At 38.3% G+C, this 12,606-nt stretch overlaps 1 protein-coding gene across 2 annotated transcripts in view; it reads left to right on the plus strand.

Moving 5' to 3' along the window:
- The window catches only part of COMMD10 (COMM domain containing 10), a 203,304-nt gene that overhangs the window by 5,821 nt on the left and 184,877 nt on the right, over window positions 1–12,606 (plus strand). For both annotated transcript variants that reach the window (XM_034655904.1, XM_034655903.1), the window contains exons 3-4: window positions 1,693–1,803; window positions 3,857–4,012. In XM_034655904.1, coding sequence (XP_034511795.1) covers window positions 1,693–1,803; window positions 3,857–4,012 — 267 coding nt within the window. The remainder of the gene's footprint in view (window positions 1–1,692; window positions 1,804–3,856; window positions 4,013–12,606) is intronic.

Raw genomic sequence — 12,606 nt, forward strand, 5'->3', positions numbered from 1 at the left:
CTTTTACTCCCAGATATGTGTGGGTTGCTTTTGGTAGACAGAAATAAGTGAAATTGCTGCTTTTTTGGAAGCAAATGGAGGTACTTAATGTTTAATATTTATCTACCCAAGGTTGTTTTTGGAGCAAGGTGTTGACTACATGTTTGGAACTTTGTGTGTACCTGTATTCTCTGTTGGCTCTTTTGCTCCCATATTTTAAGCTCCACCATATTTTAAGGTTGCTTGCCTGGTGTTCCAGTAGATGGGGGAAGATAAATAGTCCCTTGTACCCCTTCACTCCAAACCACTTTATTAATATGGTGTCCTTGAAAATCTCAAGACCGTCTCTCTCTCTCTCTCTCTTTTTTTTTTTTTGGTCTGTATCACTTTAAAAAATCTCCCTTCCTTGTACATATTGGGGACACTGAAGTTTATTTTTCTACCTGCTCAATTACTATTACTATTTCATTGAAGCAGCTTATTTGATGTATGTTAAAAGGAATCAGATTGACTAACTTGCAAGTTAAATTATAAATTCCATTGAATTTAATGCAACATGTGATTCCGTGATTATATATGAATCACTGTTATATTCCTCGTATTGATAAAATCTGGTACCATAGGTCATTATTTCAAGAAGATGTATGGTAGTCACAGAAATTCTGAAACTTTTAAGTCAAAACATTGCTCCTGAGGTAAGTGCTGGGCATTTGGCCAGATTGGGTTCATGATTTTCTCAGGCATAAAACAGGTAGTAGGGACTGGGAGTTCTAGTGACCGGCCTCCCCAGATATGCTAGCTTCAAGTTCCGATGCCGCTTTGGTTCCACAGCCATGAAGGGTGTATGTCGTCCTAAGCTGTCAAGGCAGGGACTTGTGGAACTTCTGAAATTTCTCCATATTGCTGTTAGGGAGAGGCCACCGTAGGGCAAGGTGTTTTTAGGATGTTTTCAGTTTTTAGTGTTTTAAAGTTGTTCTACTAGTGTACGTTTTTCCTACTTAATTAACCAATGTCTTTAGATCAAGGAGATGATTTTCGATGTGAAAGAAAGGAGACTAGTCTGAGGTTCTACTCAGATGGCTAACTGTCTTCTTGATACATTGGTTATGAAATTAACAGTGCATAATGTGGAAGTTTGGGAAACATGTATTAAAATTATAAAAAAGACTGACTTTCCTGCTTTATAGATGCTCTTGTAATAACCCACATTTTTGCAGAACTCCTGAAAATGAAAATTACTTGAATCACTATTTGTTTTTATGTGCCTTCCTGACTAGGGTGTGTTGGTTACTTGAGGACATGAACTTTCTCTGTAGCACATAATAAATACTCAGTAAATATGTTCGAGGAAGGTGGACATTACTGTTAATTATTATTCACATTTTGGGGTTTTACCTTCTAGTATTGTTTTTTCTAAATGTCCATTTCTTTTGGTATTTACTGTTAGTTTCCACTTCCTATAAGTCACAGAACTTAAAATAATGTTTTTTTTTATTTAAAATGAGCTTGATTTGGCATGATCCAAATACCGAATTGTACTGTGATTTTGAGATATTGAAATTACTAACATATCAGTTTCTTTCACCTTGAATTTGCTTTTTCTTTCAGTTTCTCATCCATGTATGAATACATGAACCTTCAGGGACTCTTCTGTCCGGTATCTAAGTTTTGAATGCCTGAGCGTGTGCTAATAGCTTGCTTTTTATGTTGTAGGCCGAGAACAGTTTCAGTGAAGAAGAAGAAGAAAAACTTCAGGCCGCATTTTCACTAGAGAAACAAGATCTTCACCTAGCTCTTGAAACAATATCGTTTATTTTAGAACAGGTATTCCCAGTGCCCCAAACTTCCTAACCATGGTTTGTTTACTGCAGATTTGTACTGTTATGATAGCTGTAACATTTTATTTCTTCAAAAAAGTGTACAGATGGAAGATGTGAATATATTCTAATTGAGAATTTTACCGTAGTAAAAAAAAATTGTACGTTTTTTTCCTACAGTAGTGTATTCTTCAAAACAATATGAATGTTGAGTAGCTTGAGTAAACTATTTGAGAGCATGAATCAAGACTTCATTGACTTGAGATGGGTATAAAACGTTTTCATTTGTTGTTACTTGGTATGATAACTTGGAGAAATGAACACCTCTTATTTAAGAACTTTAATCAGTGATTTTGGGGGATTTCTTTAACTAGGATGATAAATAAAACATTTAGAAGAGAAGTAGTTGTCAGAGGACCTTTTGTCCTACTAGCTCTTCTACTGAGCCGCCATTTTGCTTCCTTCGCTTTTGTCTGTGTTTGTTGCATGAAGTTTTTGTTCGAGTCCCATCTCCTCTCACTGCCGCCACGACCCCCAAGGGGCTCATTAGTGTGGAGCACATTGTTAGTCTTTCATCATTTCCTGTGTGTCAACCTTGCCTAGCTTTTGAATTTGTGAGGGACCTATCATGCCTTTTACCTCATCTTCTATAAACCTAGCACCTTGCTGGGCTTAAAGTAGAGTCTCCATAAATTCTGAAGGTTGACTGGGTAGAATATTTGTGAAATAAAAGTTTAAATGGAGGGGCGCCTGGGGGGCACAGCGGTTAAGCGTCTGCCTTCGGCTCAGGGCGTGATCCCGGCATTGCAGGATCGAGCCCCACATCAGGGTCCTCCGCTAGGAGCCTGCTTCTTCCTCTCCCACTCCCCCTGCTTGTGTTCCCTCTCTCGCTGGCTGTCTCTGTCTCTGTCGAATAAATAAATAAAATCTTTAAAAAAAATAAAGTTTAAATGGTATTGTAGCTTCATGAGCCTTCTAGTGAACAGATGCTGTTAGGAAGACAAGCTCCCAAGCATCGACTCCATACAGCCTTGTGCAGATTACAGATCATAAAGACGACTACTATTCTAAACCCTGGGGAGCTTTCACTAGTAGTAAGGGGTAATCAAGTAGGACCGAGAAACATGGGGTTTACAAGGAAGTTGTTCCAGAATGATGTTAAGAAATAGGTCAGATGTTATTAGAAATGTTTATAATGTTTTATTATATATTACCTAGGAATCTGGTAGATGAAGGTAGTTTTTTTTTTTTTTTTAAAGATTTTATTTTTTATTTATTCGACAGAGATAGAGACAGCCAGTGAGAGAGGGAACACAAGCAGGGGGAGTGGGAGAGGAAGAAGCAGGCTCATAGCAGAGGAGCCTGATGTGGGGCTCGATCCCATAACGCCGGGATCACGCCCTGAGCCGAAGGCAGACGCCCAACCGCTGTGCCACCCAGGCGCCCCTAGATGAAGGTAGTTTTGAGAAAGTGTTTCTTGGAAAAATTTTTGTTAGTTGTTGTACACTTCCTTTTTTTTGTTTGTTTGTTTTAAAGATTATTTGAGACACAGCATGAGCCGGGGGGTCGTGGTGTGTGGGATGGGCAGAGGGAGAAGAGAGAATCTCAAGCAAACTCCCCACTGAGCAGGGAGCCCGATGCGGGGGCTCAATCCCAGGACCCTGAGATCATGACCGGAGCCCAAGGGAGATACTTAAGCAACTGAACCACTCAGGTGCCCTGAAACATTTCTTTGAAATCATTAAGTAAAATAAGGAAATGATATTTTAATTAGGGTATCATTTACGTTGCTAAAGCAGAGAAGTTGTTTTTGCATTGAGTGGACTTAGGATCACTTAAAACACAGGCAACAATGGAGAAGTGTGGCCTGAATAATTTAGGCTACACTGCATCTTCCGGTTGTGTATATTATTATCGGTAAAATAAGCAAAAACATCTACCGTAGGAATAGGAAATATTCTTTTGATTTAAATCATTTTAAGATAATTTTGTATTTGATTATAATCCGAGGTCTCTGTATGCACATTGGGGTTACATGTGGTCTTTTTTCTCTTGCATAGGCAGTGTATCACAACGTGAAGCCGGCGGCCCTGCAACAGCAGTTAGAGGCCATTCACCTCCAACCAGACAAAGCAGAAGCGTTTGGCAACGCTTGGTCTTCCATGGGTCAAGAAACCGTTGAAAAATTCAGGCAGAGGATTCTTGCTCCCCACAAGGTATAGGATTCTACTACCCCCCCAGATGTTACTCAGCGAGAATGGCATTGTTGTACCGTACGGGTTTTAAAGGTGGTAGTGTTTTGTTAGAGAGGTGGTCAGGAAAAAGAGAGTGTATACGATATTCCTATAAAATTACTTCCAGACATACTGGCTACCATGGTGTGAATTCGTTGTAGTGGCCAGTTTCAAATATGCCTCTGTAACTTCAGAATAGGAATGAGACAGTCCTCCTTTTTTTGGTTTTTCTGAGTACTGGGGCAGAGTTGGTTTTTCTTGTTAACTGTGTACCTGTGTGTAGGACTTCCTGCATTTTTACTGAATCACGGAATTGGTTTGTTTTTGTGTGTCTGTGTTAGTGCCTAGCGGAATGTACTCAGTGTTTGTTGAGCACCAGTTAGTGAACAAAGTCAACAGTGGGGGACAAATATAAACTAAGAGCAGCGTTTCGGAGCGCTTCAGTAACCTTTAGTCAGTGGAGGTTAGGAGGGTCATAGGGATTTTGACCTTTTACTCTTAGTAGGTTCTATTCCATAGCTGATTTCCAGGTTTACAACCCACTCCGTATTCCTGGGATCAGTGTCACTTGTGTGTGGAGTATCATCCTTTTTTAAGGTTGCTATTTGACTTGCTAATATTTTGTTAAACATTTTTCTGTCTTGGGGCGCCTGGGTGGCTCAGTCGTTAAGCATCTGCCTTTGGCTCAGGGCCTGATCCCGGGGTCCTGGGACCGAGCCCCGCATCAGGCTCCTTGCTCAGCGGGAAGCCTACTTCTCCCTCTCCCCCTGCTTGTTTTCCCTCTCTCGCTGGCTGTCTCTCTCTCTGTGTCAAATAAATTTAAAAAAAAAAAAAATTTTTTTTCCCGTCTGTGTTCATAAGAGAGATCAGCCTGTGATTTCCTGGTGATGTCTTTGACGGTATCAGGGTCAAACCGGCATTGCAAAACAAGCTGGGAAATGTTCTCCCTCCTCTTCGATTTCCTATAAGGATCTGTGAAGGATTGGGATTATTGTGCATTCTCCCTGGCATTCTGTGGAAGTTCCTGTACCCCGTCAGCACTTGGTATTGCCAGTTGCTTTTATCAAAGCTATTCTGAGGTTTGTAGTGGTATTTCATGTTTTTAATTTGTGTTTTCCTAATAATAAATTATGTGGATGATCTTTTTATGTGCTTACTTGTCTCCATATATCTTCATGGGTAAAGCATCTGTTCAGATCTTTTTGTCTGTTATTTACACACTGTGACAAATAAGGAAGTTCGAGGATAGTAATTTAAAGGACAGTCAGGTGTAAATCCCAGCATATGGAAATGCATGCGAATGTTTTTGTTCTGGGTTATTAAAATGTGAGGAGAGTGTTTGTTTTCCTTCTATTGAGTTTTTGAGTTCTTTATGTATCCTGGGTGTGTGTCCTTTCCCCAAGGGGGTTTGCACATATTTTCTCCTCGTCCGTAGCTTTCCTTTTCATTTTCTTAGAAGTGGCTTTTGCAGAATAAAAGTTTTTTTGTTTTTTTTTTTTTAAAGATTTTATTTATTTATTTAACAGAGAGACAGCCAGCGTGAGAGGGAACACAAGCAGGGGGAGTGGGAGAGAAAGAAGCAGGCTCCCAGCAGAAGAGCCTGACGTGGGGCTCGATCCCAGAACTCCGGGATCACACCCTGAGCTGAAGGCAGATGCTTAACGACTGAGCCACTCAGGTGCCCCAGAATAAAAGTTTTTAATTCTGATGAAGTTTGACTTATCAATTAATTTCTTTTATCGATCCTGCTTTTGGTTTTGTATCTAAGAATTTGTAGCCTAATGCAATGTCACAAAGATTTCCTATTTTGTTTTCTTCTGTTTTATAGGTTTATATTTTGCATTTAGCTCTAAGACCCATTTTGAGTTCATTTGGTGTAAAGTACAGATTACATTTCCTTTTTTCTGCATATAGGTGTTCATTTTAGATGTTCATTTATACACGTGCAGCATAATTTGTTGATAACATCCTTTTGTCACTGAATTACCTTGGCCCCTTTGTCAAAAGTATTTGACATATTTGTGTGGGTCTTTCTCTGAACTATGTGTTTGGTTCCATTGATCTCTGTGTCTGTCTTTATGCCAATATCATACTGCCTTAATTACTGTAGCTTTGTAGTAAGCCTTAAAATCAGGTGTTGTGTGTCTGCTAACTTTGGGGCTTTTTTCATAATTGTTTTGTGTATTCTAGTTTCTTTGACTTTTCATATAAATCTGAAAAGCAGCTTTTCTAGATCTACAAAATTATGGATTGAGGTTATGTTTAACTTCCAGATCACTTTGTGGAGAAATGTCTTCTTAGCAGTATTGAGTATAACTCTCCATTTATTTAGGTTCTCTTTGATTTCTTATATCACTTTCGTTCATTTTTCAGCATACAGATCCTGCACCTATTTTATTAGACTTGTGCCTAAGTATTTCTTGTTTTTGCAGTTGTTGTAAATGGTACTGTTTTTAAAATTTTGGTTTTTAGTTGTTTATTCCTAGTATATAGAAACACAATTGATTTTTGTATATTGACCTTGTGTTCTGTGACCTTGGTAAACTCATTAATTAGTTATAGCAGTTTTTTTGTGGATTCCTTGTGATTTTCTTTCTAGATAGTTATGTTGTCCATGAATAGAGACAGTTCATTTCTTCTTTTTCAGTCTGTTCAGCTTTTATTTGTTTTTTCAGCTTTTAATTGTTTTTATTTGCCCTATTGCACTTGGTAGGACTTTTAATATGACGTTAAGTAGGACTCATAGGCCCAAACCTCCTACCTTGTTTCCAGTATTTTATTTATTTATTTATTAAAAGATTTTATTTTATTTTGAGAGAGCGAGTGAGCAAGAGAGCACAAGCAGGGGGGCAGGGCAGAGGGAGAGAGAGAGAGAGAGAGAGGGAGAAGTATACACCGTGCTGAGCAGGGAGCCCAATGTGGGGCTCCATCCCAGGACCCTGGGATCACAACCCGAACAGAAGGCAGTTGCTTAACCAACTGAGCCATCCAGATGCCCCTTTTTAAAAATTCATTAATTAATTTATTTTTAAAGATTTTTTATTTATTTGACAGAGAGAGACATAGCGAGAGAGGGAACACAAGCAGAGGGAGAGGGAGAAGCAGGCTTCCCGCTGAGCAGGGAGCCCGACGTGGGGCTCGATCCCAGAACCCTGGGATCGTGACCTGAGCCAAAGGCAGACACTTAACAACTGAGTCACCCAGGCGCCCCCCTTTTTATTTATTTTTAAGATTTTCTTTTTAAATAATCTGTACACCTGACCTGTGCTCGATCTCACGACCCTGAGATCAAGAGTCGCTCGCTGCACCGACTGAGCCAGCCGGCTGCTCTGCCTTATTTCCAGAGGGAAAGGGTTCAGTCTCTTACCATTAAGTATAATGTTAGCTACAGGTTGTTAGAGTTCCCCCCTTTATTACTGTCATTTCTCTCTTTTTTTTTTTGAACTCTGCGTTCTAAGTGTTCTCAGGCGCCCTCCACATCATGGCTTCATGTTTCATCATTTAAATTTCTGCTTTTCCCTACTTCCTGTACAGATTTTAGGTTTTCCATTCTGTGTCCCTGAAGTTCTTCTTTCAACCTTTCAATTTAAAAAAAGCTCCACTTGCCATTTAATATTTGCCTGTTTTCTATTTATATAATTTTCTTTCATAGGGTCCATTTTTTCTTGAATTTATACAAGTACTGTACTTGAATATTTCTTTTTTCTACTTCCACTGTTGTGTAATTTTTCAGTGTCCTCTAGATGATAGTTTTTCTTTTTTAAAAGTAGTATTTCTTATCCAAATTATGCTGGATTATAGTGACATCCAAGAAGTGTTTTAATCACTTGTCATATAAAATATGCACTCAGGAAGTTATAAGGACATGATTAATTGTATGTTATTACCTTGAGAATCCAGAAAATTCCCTTTTTGCCAATAAGAGTATATGAGAGGATAGCTAATACATTATATTTTTCTAAGATTTATTTATTTATTTTTAGAGATAGAGAAAGAGAGACAACACTAGTGGGAGGGGCAGAGGAGAGGGAGAATCTCAAGCAGACTCTGCATTTGTGTGGAGCCCTTTGTGGAGCTCGATCTCTGGACCCTGAGATCATGACCTGAGCAGAAACCAAGAGTCAGATGCTTAACTGACAGCACCACCCAGGTGCCCCACATTATTTTATTTTAATACCTTAAATGCTTAATTAATGTAATGATAGCACACTTTCTTTTTTGTTGAAGTAGAGTTGACACACAGTGTTACATTAGTTTCAGGTGTACAACATGGTGATCTCACAATTCTATGTATTACGCTGTGGTCACCACGAGTGTACCACCATCTGTCACCATGCAACACTATTACAGTACCATTGGCTCTATTCCCTATGCTGTACCTTGTATGCCTATAACTTATTCCATAAGTGGAAGCCTGCACCTCCCACTCCCCTTCGCCCGTTTTGCCCATCGCCCACCTTTCCATCCCTCTTGCAACCATCAGTGTATCCTCTGTTTTATGGGTCTGTTTCTGCTTTTTGTTTGTTTATTCATTCTTTTGTATTTTTAGATTCCATATTTAAGTGCAATCCTATTTGTCTTTCTGCGTCTGAGTTATTTCACTTAGTGTAATACTCTCCAGGTCGCTTCATATTGTTGCAAATGGTAAGTTCTCGTTCTTTTTGATGCTGAGTAGTATTACGATGTATGTGTATGTACCATGTCTTCTTTGTCCATTCCTCTATCAGTGGACGCTTATGTTGCTTCCATATCTTGGCTTGTAAAGAATGCTGCAGTAAACATAGGGGTGCATATATGTTTTCAAATTAATGTTTTCATTTTCTTTGGGTAAGTACCCAAAAAATTACTGAATCATATGGTATTTCTACTTTTAATTCTTTTTTTTAAAGTAAGCTCTATACCTAATGAGGGGCTTGAACTCACGACCCTGAGATCAAGAGTCACATACTCTAGGGGTGCCTGGGGGCTCAGTCGGTTAAGTGTCTGCCTTCAGTTCAGGTCGTGATCCTGGGGTTGTGGGATCAAGCCCCGCATCGGACTCCCTGTTCAGCGGGGACTGTGCTTCTCCCTCTCCCTCTGTGCCTCTGCCTGCTTGTGCACTCTTGCTCTCTCTCTCTCAAATAAATAAATAAATAAAATCTTAAAAAAAAGAGAAAGAGAGTTGCATACTCTACCATCTGAGCCAGCCAGGCGCCTCTCTATTTTTAATTTGTTGAGGAACCTCCTACTCTTTTCCACAGTGGCTGCACCAGTTGACATTCCCACCAGCAGTGCAGGAGGGTTCCTTATTCTCTGCATCCTTGCTTTGTTACTGTCTTTTTTTGATTCTCACCCTTCTGACAGGTGTAAGGTGATATCTCATTGTGGTTTTGATTTGTATTTCTCTGATGATGAATGATAATGAGTGTCTTTTCACATAACTGTTGTCCACATGTAGGTCTTCTTTGGAAAGATCTCTGTTCAAGTCATTTGTCCATTTTTTAATCAGATTGTGTTTTTAATGTTGAGTTGTATAAGTTATTTATATATTTTGGATATTAACCCCTTATCAGGTATATCACTTGTGAATATCTTCTCCTAGTCAATAGGTTGTCTTTTCGTGTTGTTGATGGTTTCTTTCGCTGTGCAAAAGCTTTTTAATTTGATGCAGTCCCAGTGTTTATTTTTGCTTTTGTTTTCCTTGCCCAAAGAGACATACCTAAAAAAAATGTTGCTGTGGATGATGTCAAAGAAATTTACTGCCTATGTTTTCTTCTAGAAATTTTATGGTTTCATGTTTCACATTTAAGTCTTTAATGCATTTTGAGTTTATTTTTGTGTGTGGTCTAAGAACGTGGTCCAGTTTCATTCTTTTGCATGTTGCTGTCCAGCTTGCTCAGCACCATTTATTGAAGACATTGTCTATTCCCCATTGTCTATTCTTGCCTCCTTTGTTATAGGTTAATTGACTGTATAAGCATGGGTTTCTTTCTGGGCTCTCTATTCTGTTCTGTTGATCTCTCTGTTTTTGTGCTGATACCATACTGTTTTGGTTACCATAGCTTTGTAGTATATCTTGAAATCTGGAATTGTGATACTGCCAGCTTTCTTCTTCTTTTTTAAGATCATAGCAAACATTTCTTGTGTTTATTGTGGGCCAAATACTCTACTAAGCTTTTTGTATCTTTTAAAACCTTTTAATAGCTATAGTTTATGTTGAGAATAAAATTGAGGCTTAGAGGGATTAAATAACTGGTTCAGGATCATGCATCTGAGCAGGTGGCAGAGCTGAGAGTTGACACAGTTGTCACACTCCTACGCCATTATACGATATTTCCATCTAGATGTTAGCTCCATGGTTTTCCTGTGTCTGGCACAATTTTTCTGTGCAGGGTGGTTTACATAGTTTTGTGTGTATGTATGATATCTTTGAAAAGGAAGAAAATAAAACCTTATAAAGTGTAACTTAACTACCTCACCCCACTTGGTCTGTGGTGAAGCTGACATGAGAATCAGATCTGTTTCTGAAGACTTTTAAATCATGCTGTCTTGAGCAGCTCGCATGCTCTCTTCCTTTTTGGCTCTGATAGCTATTTAGGCTATGTGTGAAAATAGAGCCTGTCATTTAAATTGCAACAAAAATCTGTGGCAGAGACTTCTTATGTAATGAACAAAAGGTGTATTTACAATGACTGAAGTCTTGGGTAATTTAGGGGCTCACTCGCCTGAATTCTCAGTGCAGTGCTTGCAGTGGAACATCTGTGGGTAATAATTCTAGATTCAAAGAGTCAGATTCAATTAAGTAGTAAGTTAAAAATCATAGGCGCTTATTTTTAATTCCATTTTTAAAAACATTCCTTTTCATCTTTTATTATTTAGATCCAGTAAGTGAGAGGCAGACTAAAAAACTGATCTTAATGGTAGCTTTTTGCCAGATATGATTGAAGTGATTTTTAAATTTTATCCCATCTCACTTTCTTTTTTAAAATATACTTTATCTTAATCTCTTTGGAGACTTGAGACTGAAATGTCACCACCACTTATTCGCATTTTGTTTTCTTCCCTCTTATCAGTGTTGCCTGTGTCAGCAGTGTCCTCATAACAGGGCTGTCTGTTCATTTTTGTTATAATGCCTGTGTTTCAACATTTATTAACTTGTGAATTTCCCTTCGGACAGAACTTGAATCCTGTATTCACTTTTACTCGTAACATTCTGTTTAGAGTCCTCTTCCATATATCCCTACTCTACTAAATGTAAAAACTTACCTTTCAGATATTATTGACGTATTTGTCTATTTTCTGAGGCCTTGAAGCGGCAGAGCTGGGATTTGACACAAGTAATCACGCTCCTAAGCCACTAAGCTGTAACATGTAACACCTAGGTGTTAGCTGCGTGATTTTTCTGTGTCCCATGATGTTATAGGATATTTTTGTTAATGATATGATTTCCCTCCTCCCCAGTAATTTTACATTACAGGTTAACTCTGCTCCTCAGTAACAGGTGTGATGATGAGAAATAGACGTGAGGCATATTTTAAGCGCTCTGAGTAACCTGTTCCTTTTCTTTTTTTTTTTTTATAAAGATTTTATTTATTTCTTTGACAGAGATAGAGACAGCCAGAGAGAGAGGGAACACAAGCAGGGGGAGTGGGAGAGGAAGAAGCAGGCTCATAGCAGAGGAGCCTGATGTGGGGCTTGATCCCATCACGCCGGGATCACGCCCTGAGCCGAAGGCAGACGCTCAACCGCTGCGCCACCCAGGCGCCCCTAACCTGCTCCTTTTCTTAAAATGCGCTTATATGTTTTTTTGGGAGTTTTTAAATATATATTTGACACTTAAATTTGTTTGAAGTAGGTTTAATGTGAATTTCTCCTATTAAGAGTGTTCTTAACTTTACCAATTACATGGCGAATTTATTCATCACATTTACTCATTTCATTGTACACTCTAGTGAAATTTCTTCATATCTTCTTGCAGGTTCTTGAGAAATCTCCATTTAAAAATGGATAACTAAGGTTTCTAGGATCATAATGTTCCTATAACATTCTTAAAAATATATCCCCTTTAGGCCATTAGGGTCCAGTTTACTTTATTGTTAAGTGTAACCGCTAATTATTTGCTTCAATTATTGTTAAATACCTGTTTTTTATATGGAGTATAAGAAATTAGACACTTGGATTTGATATTTGTAAAATTTACTGTATTATTTCGCTTTAGCATTTTCTTTAATATCCATATTCATTTCTTTTAGAATTCTAAGGATGGATGAATAACTTTATATGAATAGGGCAGCAAAAGCATACTTTATGCAGCTGAATCTTGAAACAGAGTATATAGCTGTGAATATGTATTTGAACACTTCTTCAAGATTTAAATGCTATTTAACATTATCACCTGCATTTATAGGAAAGGTATTTTGTTGTAATTATATCCCTTATACAAGTCGAATTTCTTCCTCTCTTGTTACTTTAGTCGTTGGCATGTTATGAATCAAGTGAAAGGTGTATTTTTTTCCATGTGCTGGAACTGACTGAGTATAAATGTTGATGAGATTTAAATGTTGCTAGATTTATTTATTGTTTTTTATTGAAATATA

The sequence above is a fragment of the Ailuropoda melanoleuca genome, chromosome 3 (genome assembly GCF_002007445.2).
Source record: "Ailuropoda melanoleuca isolate Jingjing chromosome 3, ASM200744v2, whole genome shotgun sequence".
Classification (NCBI taxonomy): domain Eukaryota; kingdom Metazoa; phylum Chordata; class Mammalia; order Carnivora; family Ursidae; genus Ailuropoda; species Ailuropoda melanoleuca.